Source organism: Rattus norvegicus, chromosome 2, assembly GCF_036323735.1.
Source record: "Rattus norvegicus strain BN/NHsdMcwi chromosome 2, GRCr8, whole genome shotgun sequence".
NCBI classification, from domain to species: Eukaryota; Metazoa; Chordata; class Mammalia; order Rodentia; family Muridae; genus Rattus; species Rattus norvegicus.
In genome coordinates, this window is record NC_086020.1 from 28,967,157 (window position 1) to 28,980,995 (window position 13,839).

The 13,839-nt window shown below is 46.0% G+C and overlaps 1 protein-coding gene across 1 annotated transcript in view; it reads right to left on the minus strand.

Annotated features, from left to right (window-relative positions):
* Positions 1 to 474: 474 nt before the first annotated feature.
* Sv2c (synaptic vesicle glycoprotein 2c) overlaps positions 475 to 13,839 on the minus strand; it is a 195,538-nt gene continuing 182,173 nt past the window's right edge. Inside the window, exon 13 of the mRNA NM_031593.2 lies at positions 475 to 872. Coding sequence (NP_113781.1) covers positions 689 to 872 — 184 coding nt within the window. The 3' untranslated portion in view covers positions 475 to 688. The remainder of the gene's footprint in view (positions 873 to 13,839) is intronic.

A 13,839-nucleotide genomic window follows, 5' to 3' on the forward strand; every position in this document is an offset into this window, starting at 1 on the left:
ATATGAGAGAAGTTTTCGTCTGCATTTCCAAATAGCTTTGGCTGTGAATTTCTTACCCATTTCTATCGAAAGCCTGCCTTCTGTGCTCAAGTAGGGCTTTGTCACCAACTGGGGACAGACCTTAAATTTTTGTTAGCAAAATCACCTTAACAGTCCTGCCTCTAAGAGTGTTCCCTCCCCCACCCCCTGCCCCGCCCAGAAGTGCTTGGTGTCACACAGTTTTCTTGAAATACCCTGCTATAACAGCTAGAGTGGCTGGCTGTCCTTTTTCTAAATAAACAGGAAATATCACACTGTATGAGAAAAAAAAAAAGAGAGAAAGAAATCCCTTTCCTCAGCACAAACTCAATTATGCCAACTTAAACTTCCTGTTAATAGAGTGCCAGCAGCAGGCTTTTTAGATTCTTGGTGAATGTAGTCCTCAGGAAAGCATGGCTAACCGGGACATTTTAGGAACATTTCCACGGGGCACTGGGAAGCAGGAACATCACAATTAGGAAAAGATAACAAGGCGCGGGGGAGGGGGAGGACCCTGCAAATCACACTGGCGGGGACAATACACAGCTACATTTACGTCACAGCAAAAGTTTGAGTTCTGATACTTGGCCACCTTTCTATACATAAAAACTCTGAAGCCTTGAGTCAGGCAATAGGGCTGACCCATGGTGAGAGAAGAGAATGGCTTTTGTCACATCAGAACCTGGGTTCTTGTGTCGGGCAGGCGCAGCCCCACGAGTCCTCCACACACGAGCACGGTGGAAGCCAGCAGGATAGGGATTGCTTTGGTGATGCTGACCAAGGAGCCGAATATTAAGTTTCCCAGGACGGCCGCTGCTTTACAGAGTGCGTTCAAGAAGCCAAAGCCCGTTGCTCTGCAAGGGACAGAAACACAGACAAGGTTTAGAAATTGATGCCGAGTCCAGCTTTAGGCTTTCATTTTCCACGCAGCCATTCTCGATGGTCTTTATGTGGTTTGCGCCATATGTCAGTGAAGCAGATAATTAAATGCTTGTTAGCAAACGCGGAGGCAGAGAAGCCAGCTGTCAGTGCCGCGGCCAGTCTCTTGATGACGTACACACCACTCTACTGACTCTTATTTTGGTATAGAAGGAAAAAAATAAAACTCTTTCATGGCCCAATGGGTGTTGGAAGGAAGGTTCTACTAAGTAAAAGTCAATTTTACTCCATGTAAGTCCTCTCGGGATAAAAGCAGACTTGAAGCTTCTATCCGTAGGAGTCAGCTCGCCTCTGCTTAGCTTGGGAGAAGCTGGGCCTCTTCCTCTGTCCCTGGCGAAGACCCTTGGGAGTGGCACTGGGTGATCAGGCAGACTCTCATGTCCTTACAAAAGTGACTTGTTACTCTGTTTTATAAGTGTCCATAATCTTGGTGACAACTGTATTTAAAAAGGAAGCTTAATCTTGTTCCAGAATAAAATACGACTGTCACATATCAGACACTATCAGCCTGCCTCTCAGCGGCTCAGCACCTGTAGTTTACTTACGTCAACATCCGGTGCTGCGCATTTCCACCATCGCTAAGAGTTGCTATGCAACAGGCGCACCCTTTAAAAGGCGTCTCTCTCTCTCTCTCTCTCTCTCTCTCTCTCTCTCTCTCTCTCTCTCTCTCTCTCTCTCTCCCTCCCTCTCCCTCTCCCTCTCCCTCTCTCCTTCTCTCTCCCTCTCCCTCTCTCCCTCTCTCTCCCTCTTTCTCTCCCTCCCTCCTCATTTTGTCTCTCGTTTTAACTGTCTCCCTGTCGCTCTCCCTGTCTGTCTCATATCCCCACTCTGAGACTGTTTCTGCTACCCAACCCTCCAAAGCCTCTTGCATTAGGTCTGTTGCACAGGGTGATCAGTTAGCCGCACACCCGGACTCACCCAGGTACCTTCGGATGCTTTACCCTGTTGAGAGTGATAAGGCAATGGGTTTCTTTAGGGTTATTTAATTTTCATTTTCCTCTTATTAGTTATCTAAGTGAATATTCCTAGACTTTATTTTTTATACTCATTTATTCATCCAGTGTGTATGTGGAGATCAGAGACCTTGTGGGAATCAGTTAGCATTAAACTTAGAATCCTCCTGTCTCAGCCTCTTGAGAACTATGCTTATAGGGTATTTGCTGCCAGGTCGGTATAAAATGCTTCAGTTTTAAAGCATTTATTTATGTATTTTATGTATATGGATACACGATTGCTTTCTTCAGACACACCAGAAGACGGCATTGGATCCCATTACATGGCTGTGAGCCACCATGTGGTTGCTAGGGATTGAACTCAGGACCTCTGGAAGAGCAGTCAGTGCTCTTAACCACTGAGCCATCTCTCCAGCCTGTGCTTGATTTTTTAAACAATGAAAGTCAAGTGAATTTCAAGAGGCATGTCTTCCTCTTTTAGGTACCGAGAAGGTGAACTAGCAGACTTTCATCCCTAATGTTTTGCAGCCTGAGCATGCCTGATCTGGAATGTGTGGGGCCATAACTGTTTCGGGTTAGAATTTGGAACATGTGCATGGCCTTTCCTGTAGTTGAACACTTTTCACCCAGAAACTTGCAGTCCAAAGTGCTTTGCAATCTGAAACTCACGAGCACGCGGACCCTCAGATTAGTGGTGTGCAGCGTTAGAAACCAGCAAGCTAGTTCGTAGTGAGCTAATGTCACCGAGGGCCGGGAGATGGCTCAGTACTCTTAGGTGCTGTCTGTGAAAGCCAGAGGACCTGAACTCAAACCCTCAGAGCTCATGTAACATGGCAGGGCTTTGATGCCTGTAACTCCAGCGCTGGGCAGGCAGGGGGCAGAGGAAGGAAGGCAGGCAGGCATTGGGAACCAACCAGCCTAGCTGAAACGGTGGACTCCTACCTGATAGATAGACCCTGTGTCCGAAGGAAGGAAGGAAGGAAGGAAGGAAGGAAGGAAGGAAGGAAGGAAAGAGGGAGGCCTCCACATATGTTTACTTGAACATAAAACATGCACATATTTCACACACACACACACACACACATACACACACACGCACACACACACATACACACACATACACACACACGCACACACATACACACATACACACACATACACACACACACGCACACACACACATACACACATACACGCACACACACGCACACACACACATACACACATACACACACACACATACACACACGCACACACACACACACACCATTTCCTTTTTGGAATTCTTTGTGGGAGATAGATCTAAGTTACAGAGAATCAGATTGTGGGCCTAGAGATCTTGTCTGTTGTGTGTTAGCATCTAAGACCGGCAGGCCTGTGAGGCCCTTCCCCTTCCTGTCTCTTGTCATCTGGTTCCTCCCCCTCCCTAACCTCTTCTCACTTCTTTCCTTTTTCTCTCCCTCTGGGGATTGAACCCAGAGCCTCAGGCACACCAAGCTGTGTCCCATCACTGACCTTCACCCTCCTCCCAGACATGTATATTCTTTGGGAAATAAAAGTCTTCATTCACACGCTGGGTGGTTTTTCTGCACCCTTTTGGGCAGGAAATGCCAATTCTCCCATGATTTTACATCTACCGCGGACATCATGAGAATATGTAAGTTTCCTTCTGGCATTCTGTCAGTCCCATGTTTTCTGGCCTCTTGCTGGGTGTCAGTAGGGATTAAAGGCAGATTAGATGTACAGCATTTTTAGGACGTGTTTTCATTCAACTCACAAAGGAAACGGAGTCTTGTGTGCTCCAGAGTGAAGTGGTTAGCGCCCACCTTTCTGTGAGTGATTTGGCCGTCCAAGTGTGGGGTTTCCTTTGACATATGCTTGTCATAGCTCATACAGTGATATTTCCTGCACTGAAGTGTAGTGCCATATTGGATTTGGGCCTGGCCGCTTTGTAACTGCATGGCCACAGTAAAAGTCATGGGATTGTTGGACAGAGGCCTCTCCCATGTATTTACAGCACAGGAAGAAAAGAAGTAGTAAACACCCGGTGTCTCCACTGCATGACCTCTGCTGAGCCCGGCTGATGCACGTGGAACTGACACACCTGGACCACACCTGGGTGGTGGTCAATTTACTTCTGCCTTTTACTTCCTCAGCCTTTATCCTTGAGATTTAGGCTGGTCTTCTGGGATTTCTCCCTAATCAATTCAGGTCTCGTAGTTGGTCTTTTGTTACCGAAGTCACGAGCCAGGTAGTCAGGAGCCAGGGTTTCCCACTGTGCTTCCCAGTTATTTTCTACCTGGAGACTTGGGTATATAAGTGGTGAATAAAGCTACAGGAGACTCTCTCACTATTCCTCTCACTCTCACTCTTCTTCCTCACTCTCACTCTTCCCTCCGCTCTCCATTTCCTCTCTCTCTCTCTCTCTCTCTCTCTCTCTCTTCCTCTCCTGGCTTGACACGATAACGTGTGTGTGTGTGTGTGTGTGTGTGTGTGTGTGTGTGTGTGTGTGTTTCTTTCATCCTGTAGGCTTTCGCCCAATTCTCGGTACCAGGTCGGTGCTGGCGCCGACACTGAAGGTTTTCAGAATCTGAGAAATGCATCGTGTTCCTATGCAGCCAGCCCCTTGCTACGTCACTGAAAAAGAATCAACGTCTCCAAGCCTACCTCGACCCTGTGAACCCAAGAGGCCAGTCTGGGTGTTCATGCACTCTACCAATGATCTTGCTGGCTCAGACACATCTAAACAGAGCAGCAAGCAAATAAGCAAACAACAACAACAACAACAACAACAACAACAACAACAACACAACAACAATAAGAAAAAACCCAAAATCAGTAGAGAGAACTACATGCCTGATTTCCCCACGAACATAGAGCTCTGGTGTAGAGAGAGGAAAGGTCCCTTGCCTTCCTTCACCTATCAATCAGAAAAGAGAGTAGCAAGATGATCTGCTGTCTCTCTGCTGAGTCTGCCCTCCACATGTCTCTCATTCCAGACCTCGTTCTCAACCACAGCTTAGACAAGTCTTTAGCGTGTAAGTCCTTCTCCTATACAAACCCTGCTGCTTCCTTAGCTCCCGTCCTCATTCTTTCCAGGCTCTTTGATGGGCTAGCATGCACTAACATCACCATCAGTGGACGATCACCCATCAACACTAGGACTCACTCTGGGTGATGTACATCCTGTAGGGTTTGACAAATAGAAGGTGACAAATTCGTCCCACAATATGGTGGCACTCAGCATAACCTATTGTCTTAAACATCTACTGAGTACCACTTGTTCATCCCCCCCATCCCCCACTCCCCCCAGCCCTGGCTCCCCTTGGTCCTTTGTCTAACACACTGTCATGAGCCACCGCCCCTTCATCTTCTGGTGTTAAAGCACATCCTGTTGGGAAAACAGCGATAGCATGCGTGTCGTTGATAAGAAAAAGGAAAACATTCTCTCGCCATGAAGAAGTCTAGGACACCCAAGCTGCAGAATGACCCTTATAGGATTAACATCTGGGCTAGAGTCACCATATGTCACTGAGCCACAACCCTCTGCTGTGACCCGGAACGGGGTATAAAATGTGGAGGGATCCTCCTTGCATCACTGGAACTAGAGCTGGGGACAGAGTGACTGAAACATCAGTGGCAGGGATGGCTTTGGGAGCATCTGCTAACCGAGGATTCTAAAGGAGAGGATTCTAGAAGAAAGACTTCTTATTTCTTGACATTCTGTGTCTTGTCTTCGTTTCCCGAGCTGAAGCAGTACTTCAAATGAGCCCTAGTGTCAGCATTCAAGAAATCATGCCTGCCCTTCTCTCAGAACTTGAGTTATTCCTTCAGATATCTGCAGCTGGAGAATGAGAAGCTCAGTGCATCCGAGGCCCAGCTGTGTTACAAAAACCATTCCCAAAGCAAGCCTCCCTAGGGGCTATCTGCATCCTCTGAAGTAAGGCTTTCGCTCAGTTCCCCTCCGCTTTTCCTTAAGGCTTTTGTAGGTCACCTAATGCTTCTACCAATGCTTCCACGCCCCCGAGGGCAGGGACTCGAAGCTCCAGGAGTCTCTGCTTGATTTCTCAGCAGCAGGCTGGGCCCCGTGTCTGACATATTTTCCTACCACCTTTTTACCCAGGCTTCATCAAAAGGGGAGAGGGAAATGTTGCTCTTTCTCGACAAGCTCCGCCCCTTCCCTTCTTCCAGCTAGACTTTGTTCTCTGTTATTGCTTACACAATAATATAACATATTATTATTATATTACTATAACAATAACTCTATTACTTATAAATCCTTCCCTTACACTGCCCCATGCCTCCTCCTTTTGTCCCATAAACTCTACAGTGCTCCCTTCTGAGACTGAAACGTGACTAGTTCTTTGGAGGATTTCACAATTTAGTGGGTTCTAGTTTAGTTACATTGTCTCAGGATTCAATTCATTACATTTTATATTTTTTATGTATATGTATTTTGCCTGCAGGCGTATCTGTGTATCACTTGTATGCAGTGTCCAAGGAAGCCAGAAGAGGGCATCTAATCCTTTGGAACTAGAATTGTAGACCATGGTGAGGCACTTGTTGGGCACTGGGAATCGAACCGGGGCCCTCTGAAAGACCATTCGGTGCTCTTAACTGCTGAGCCATCTCTCTAGCCCTGTTCTGTGTTTTATATTTTTGGTTGTGAGCCTAGCCTTTAACGGCTGAGCCATCTCTCCAGCCCCTGTTCTGTGTTTTAATGGAGGTTGGAAAAAGCAACTGCTGGCTCCATTGTAGATGAAGGGAGACAGGGATTGTCCTAACAGCTTCTTCCTTTGTACCTTGTTGCTGAGGGATGCTTATGTTTGGGATGAAAAGGAGAAAGATATGAAGACTTAGGGTCATGCCCGGCATGTCACGGACCATGACTAGCCATTGTTCTAACACGCTAAGTCCCTGCCCTGCCTACTGAGGAAATTGTTAGGGAAAAGGTAATTGATGTACTGGGTAAAGGCCTGGAATAGCAGAGTTCAGACTCCTTTCACAGATGTCACCTGCTGAACGGAAAAAAGAAATCTTCTCTTCTAGGCTGAGCCTCTGGAAGGAGCATTTTTTTTTTCTAGTCAGCATAGTCAAATGATCCAGAGAAGTTATAAAAAGAATACTCAAGACTCAGCACGAGGCATTTGGAAAAGTACAGACTGTGCTTAAATCGGGGCTCCATTTTGATGTAAACATTCATCTGGAAACGGGTTATTTGAAACACACAATTTCGTTTGTCTCAGAAACAATTCTGTGAACAAAGGCTAGTTTCCCAGGTCAGCTCAGAGCTGTTTTGGCACTGAACCTGTTGATTTTACAAAGTACAGTGCTAATTTGCCTAGAAGCCCTTGAGTGTTTACTGAGCAGAGAGCTTAGGTGCGCTCCTATGGGCATGTTCTCCTATGCGATTACTTATATTCATTTCGTGATCGCCCATTATGTACTCTTTCATTTCTTTTGTTTATGCGCCAGGCTGGCCTTGAACTCTCCAGCTTCCTACTCCCACCTTCCTAGTGCTGGGAGTACAGATGTGCACCGTCATACGACGTCAAGCAACTGAGCATTGCATGCTTGCTGAGTGCTGTCCCATGCTGCACTGACTACAGAGCTGAAGGCTCTCTTTCCACAGAAGCAAGTGAGGATAGATAGTGACACTCACCACACACATACACAGACGCACACACACCATACCACACACATACACACACACACACACTCACACCTACACACATGCATACATACCACACATACATATGTGCTTGTGTGCACACACACATGCATGTGTATGCTTACATACACACATATTGCAACACATGTGTGTGCAAACACACCTCACACACATATACACACACACATGCATGCATACATACCACACATACTCATACTCCTCCCCACACATCACACACAACACATGCATGCACACACACCACATACACACTCACACCTACACACATGCACATACACCACACATACACACACATGTACGCACACACACACACATGCAGGTGCACACTTGCAGACACACTACACACACCATATACATACACACCACACACACATACACACATCACACACACTACACGCATGCATCACACACATACACATGCACACCTGCATGCAAAGGATGAACAATGCTGTAGCGTGCGAGTCTGGACAGACTTGGGGTAGGTACAGTCAGGGAAGATGTCTCAGATGCACGAGAACAGGACTGGCCATGTTGAGGCAGCTGGAAATTACCTGTTGAAGGATAACATATGGACAGGGTACTCTTCCCTCATGCTGTTCACTTGTCTTATGTCACAGTACCCATGCAGTCCACCTTACCACACCCCAAAGACTTCCTTAATGCCAAACAGGCTATCTCTCTCCAGGCCTGAGTGCATGTTTCCTGCCTTTGTACATGGCTGTTGTCAACCTAGGGTTGGGATGGTAAGCTGACTGATCAAGGAGTGTGGGCAGGCACAAACACTCCACTACTAGATACCACCCAACCTCCTAGCTTTCCAAAGAGCAGTGCCTCCTGGATACGGCGGCATATGCGTGTAAACCCAGCACATGGGAGGCAGTGGCAGAAGGACTGCAAGACTAGGGCAAGCCTGGGCTACATAACAAATATAGGACCAGCCTGAGCTACATGAATGATTCCCTGTTTCAAAGCAAAACCACAAGACAAAGTGCAAATAGTAATGTCCCATAACAATTCATAAGGGCCACATCTACAGAAGTTCTGATTTTACTGCTCTCCAGGGGTCTAGGTATTGGTGTTTTTCAGAAGTTCTAAGGGACCACAAGGTATACCCAGGACTGAGAACCTTCCCAGGCATGGGTGCCCTTTAAAAATTGACTTGAGTGTACTATTAAACACTCGAGGGAAGGACAAAGGAAAACATGCATTTCCCCTCTGCCAACAAATCATTTTCTCTCTGAATCCTTTTCTGCCTGTTCCCAGTCATGCAAATTACCTCAAGCAGAGCTTCTATACAGTGTTGCTTTTCTTTTCTTTTTTTTTTTAAAGGCTTTGTCTCATGTCAGTGTTGCTTTTCTTTTCTTTTTTTTTAAGGCTTTGTCTCATGTCGTTTGTGTTTGAATGTTTCATTTAGCATGTAACCACCATTTCTCTAACTGCACCCTTGTCTAGTGAGGCTTCCAAGTTCAGGGTAACATCCATGATACTGTAATTAACACTCAAATGCACAACAGGCTGGGCCTGTGTTCATTAGGGAATGCCGGGCAGTATAGAATGGCCAGGAAGCGTGTGGAGGATTCTGCTTAGTGGAGACTGGCAGCTTCGAGATATGTTACATCTGTGAGATGGGTGAGAAAGAGGAGGAGGGAGAGGGAGAGGGGAGAGGAGGGGGATGGGAGAGGAGGAGGGGGAGGCAGAAAGGGGGAAAAGGAGAGGGAGAGGGGGAGGGGCGGGGGGGAGAGGAAAAGGGGGAAAAGGAGGGGGAGAGGGAGGGCAGAGAAAACAGAGAGGGCTACTCTTCTGAGTGTGCTCCTGCTTTTTGTGTTTGTTTTTGTTTTCTTTTCAAGACAGGGTTTCTCTTTGTAGCCCTCGCTGTCCGGGAACTCACTGTGTAGACCAGGCTGGCCTTGAACTCATAAATCTGCCCGCCTCTGCCTCTGGAGTCCTGAGATTAAGAGACAGGTGCCACCACACCCAGCTGTGCTCCTGTTTCTGTTTGCTTTAATTGTTGCTCTTGTTATTTTTGTATTAAGGAAAAAAAAAACCCGTCATACAATATACTCGAGCCACCCCCATCCTTCGCACCTCCACATTCTGTTTCGTTGGTTTTGGTGCTGGTGCTTTGTCTTGTTTTAGACACAGTCTCTGTGTAGCCCAGACCAACCTGGGACAATCCTGACGCAGCATGTCAGAGCACGAGGACTCCAAGGCACCAGCCACCACGCTGGCTCCTGCCTCTGTTCAGTTTGCATCTCACGTGCCTTATCTAGTTCTTCTACCAAGCGCCATCAGCTTCATCCTGCCCTAACTTCTCCTCTTTCCTGGCTCCTCCGGGGTCTTTCCTTTGAGGCTTCTGCCCACACCATTCTCTCATACACTTGCCTGCTGCGATTCGGGGCATCTCCTGACTTGGAGTTAGCCTCCCACAGGCTGGCTACATCTGGAGGGGCTGCCTAGTCCTCGCAGCTGCTCCCCCATGAGCCCTTCTCAGAGGAGTAAGGATGACTGGGATACTCAGTAAATGAGCAACTTCCTGGCTGCTTCCAAGTATGTCAGAAGTAGACTTTTGAAGCATTTAAGTGACCAATTTTGGACCTTTTCTTGGGTATTACTTGGATGATGTCTGTTTATTTGATGCTAAAATACCACCTTGCCTCCCATCCCGCCCCTTCAGGGAACATGACTGAATTCTCAGGTCAGAAGACCGAGTGCAGTAGCTTGCTCTTTGTCACTGTGTGAGCGCTGGGGACTGAACCGGACCCTCCCACATGTGAGTCAGGGAAACCACCATGAACTGTGTGCCTGTCCCTCCACAGTCTTCTGATATTTAATGGGGAATACTTGTCTTACCGAGAAGAACAGCATCTTTCTTAATGAGGCTGGATGCCAGCCTGAACCCCCACTAACCTGCTTTCCTCACTCCCTCAGGTAGAAAGAGCTCCCCACACGCTGTGGGCTGAGCAGTCTCCCTAGGGTCGAGGTGGCTGTCCACGTCATCCTAGAAGTCCCTCTACCATCCAAGGGCTTCCTGTTACTTTTTTACAGGTGCCTGTTTCTGTTATTTGCTCCTACCGAAATAAAGCAATTCCTCTGAAACCCAGACAATAATGAGTGCCTTTGTGTCTTATCACTGGATCTGATTAACCTGGCTTGAAAGTTCGGGGCAGGGCCAGGGCAAAGAAGAATAGAGTGACCAGGCATGCTGGGTAGCAAGTGGGAGTTCATCTGAGGTCAAGGACCATCCATGCTGACGTGCAGCCCAGTAGCCCGTGAGCTTCTGGATTTTCGGTAGGTCTCGTTGTGATTCAGATTTAAGGCATTTTTTGTTTGTTTCTGTTTTTTTTTCTTTTTTTTTCTTTTTTTTTTTTATTAACTTGAGGATTTCTTATATACATTTCGAGTGTTATTCCCTTTCCCGGTTTCCGGGCAAACATCCCCCTCCCCCCTCCCCTTCCTTATGGATGTTCCCCTCCCAACCCTCCCCCCATTGCCGCCCTCCCCCCATAGACTAGTTCACTGGGGGTTCAGTCTTAGCAGGACCCAGGGCTTCCCCTTCCACTGGTGCTCTTACTAGGATATTCATTGCTACCTATGGGGTCAGAGTCCAGGGTCAGTCCATGTATAGTCTTTAGGTAGTGGCTTAGTCCCTGGAAGCTCTGATTGCTTGGCATTGTTGTACTTTTGGGGTCTCGAGCCCCTTCAAGCTCTTCCAGTTCTTTCTCTGATTCCTTCAATAGGGGACCTATTCTCAGTTCAGTGGTTTGCTGCTGGCATTCGCCTCTGTATTTGCTGTATTCTGGCTGTGTCTCTCAGGAGAGATCTACATCCGGCTCCTGTCGGTCTGCACTTCTTTGCTTCATCCATCTTGTCTAATTGGGTGGCTGTATATGTATGGGCCACATGTGGGGCAGGCTCTGAATGGGTGTTCCTTCAGTCTCTGTTTTAATCTTTGCCTCTCCCTTCCCTGCCAAGGGTATTCTTTTTCCTCATTTAAAGAAGGAGTGAAGCATTCACATTTTGATCATCCGTCTTGAGTTTCGTTTGTTCTAGGGATCTAGGGTAATTCAAGCATTTGGGCTAATAGCCACTTATCAATGAGTGCATACCATGTATGTCTTTCTGTGATTGGGTTAGCTCACTCAGGATGATATTTTCCAGTTCCAACCATTTGCCTACGAATTTCATAAACTCGTTGTTTTTGATAGCTGAGTAATATTCCATTGTGTAGATGTACCACATTTTCTGTATCCATTCCTCTGTTGAAGGGCATCTGGGTTCTTTCCAGTTTATGGCTATTATAAATAAGGCTGCGATGAACATAGTGGAGCACGTGTCTCTTTTATATGTTGAGGCATCTTTTGGGTATATGCCCAAGAGAGGTATAGCTGGATCCTCAGGCAGTTCAATGTCCAATTTTCTGAGGAACCTCCAGACTGATTTCCAGAATGGTTTTACCAGTCTGCAATCCCACCAACAATGGAGGAGTGTTCCTCTTTCTCCACATCCTCGCCAGCATCTGCTGTCACCTGAGTTTTTGATCTTAGCCATTCTCACTGGTGTGAGGTGAAATCTCAGGGTTGTTTTGATTTGCATTTCCCTTATGACTAAAGATGTTGAACATTTCTTTAGGTGTTTCTCAGCCATTCGGCATTCCTCAGCTGTGAATTCTTTGTTTAGCTCTGAACCCCATTTTTTAATAGGGTTATTTGTTTCCCTGCGGTCTAACTTCTTGAGTTCTTTGTATATTTTGGATATAAGGCCTCTATCTGTTGTAGGATTGGTAAAGATCTTTTCCCAATCTGTTGGTTGCCGTTTTGTCCTAACCACAGTGTCCTTTGCCTTACAGAAGCTTTGCAGTTTTATGAGATCCCATTTGTCGATTCTTGATCTTAGAGCATAAGCCATTGGTGTTTTGTTCAGGAAATTTTTTCCAGTGCCCATGTGTTCCAGATGCTTCCCTAGTTTTTCTTCTATTAGTTTGAGTGTGTCTGGTTTGATGTGGAGGTCCTTGATCCACTTGGACTTAAGCTTTGTACAGGGTGATAAGCATGGATCAATCTGCATTCTTCTACATGTTGCCCTCCAGTTGAACCAGCACCATTTGCTGAAAATGCTATCTTTTTTCCATTGGATGGTTTTGGCTCCTTTGTCAAAAATCAAGTGACCATAGGTGTGTGGGTTCATTTCTGGGTCTTCAATTCTATTCCATTGGTCTATCTGTCTGTCTCTGTACCAATACCATGCAGTTTTTATCACTATTGCTCTGTAATACTGCTTGAGTTCAGGGATAGTGATTCCCCCTGAAGTCCTTTTATTGTTGAGGATAGCTTTAGCTATCCTGGGTTTTTTGTTATTCCAGATGAATTTGCAACTTGTTCTGTCTAACTCTTTGAAGAATTGGATTGGTATTTTGATGGGGATTGCATTGAATCTGTAGATTGCTTTTGGTAAAATGGCCATTTTTACTATATTAATCCTGCCAATCCATGAGCATGGGAGATCTTTCCATCTTCTGAGGTCTTCTTCAATTTCTTTCTTCAGTGTCTTGAAGTTCTTATTGTACAGATCTTTTACTTGCTTGGTTAAAGTCACACCGAGGTACTTTATATTATTTGGGTCTATTATGAAGGGTGTCGTTTCCCTAATTTCTTTCTCGGCTTGTTTCTCTTTTGTATAGAGGAAGGCAACTGATTTATTTGAGTTAATTTTATACCCAGCCACTTTGCTGAAGTTGTTTATCAGCTTTAGTAGTTCTCTGGTGGAACTTTTGGGATCACTTAAATATACTATCATGTCATCTGCAAATAGTGATATTTTGACCTCTTCTTTTCCGATCTGTATCCCCTTGATCTCCTTTTGTTGTCTGATTGCTCTGGCTAGAACTTCAAGAACTATATTGAATAAGTAGGGAGAGAGTGGGCAGCCTTGTCTAGTCCCTGATTTTAGTGGGATTGCTTCAAGTTTCTCTCCATTTAGTTTAATGTTAGCAACTGGTTTGCTGTATATGGCTTTTACTATGTTTAGGTATGGGCCTTGAATTCCTATTCTTTCCAGGACTTTTATCATGAAGGGGTGCTGAATTTTGTCAAATGCTTTCTCAGCATCTAATGAAATGATCATGTGGTTCTGTTCTTTCAGTTTGTTTATATAATGGATCACGTTGATGGTTTTCCGTATATTAAACCATCCCTGCATGCCTGGGATGAAGCCTACTTGATCATGGTGGATGATTGTTTTGAT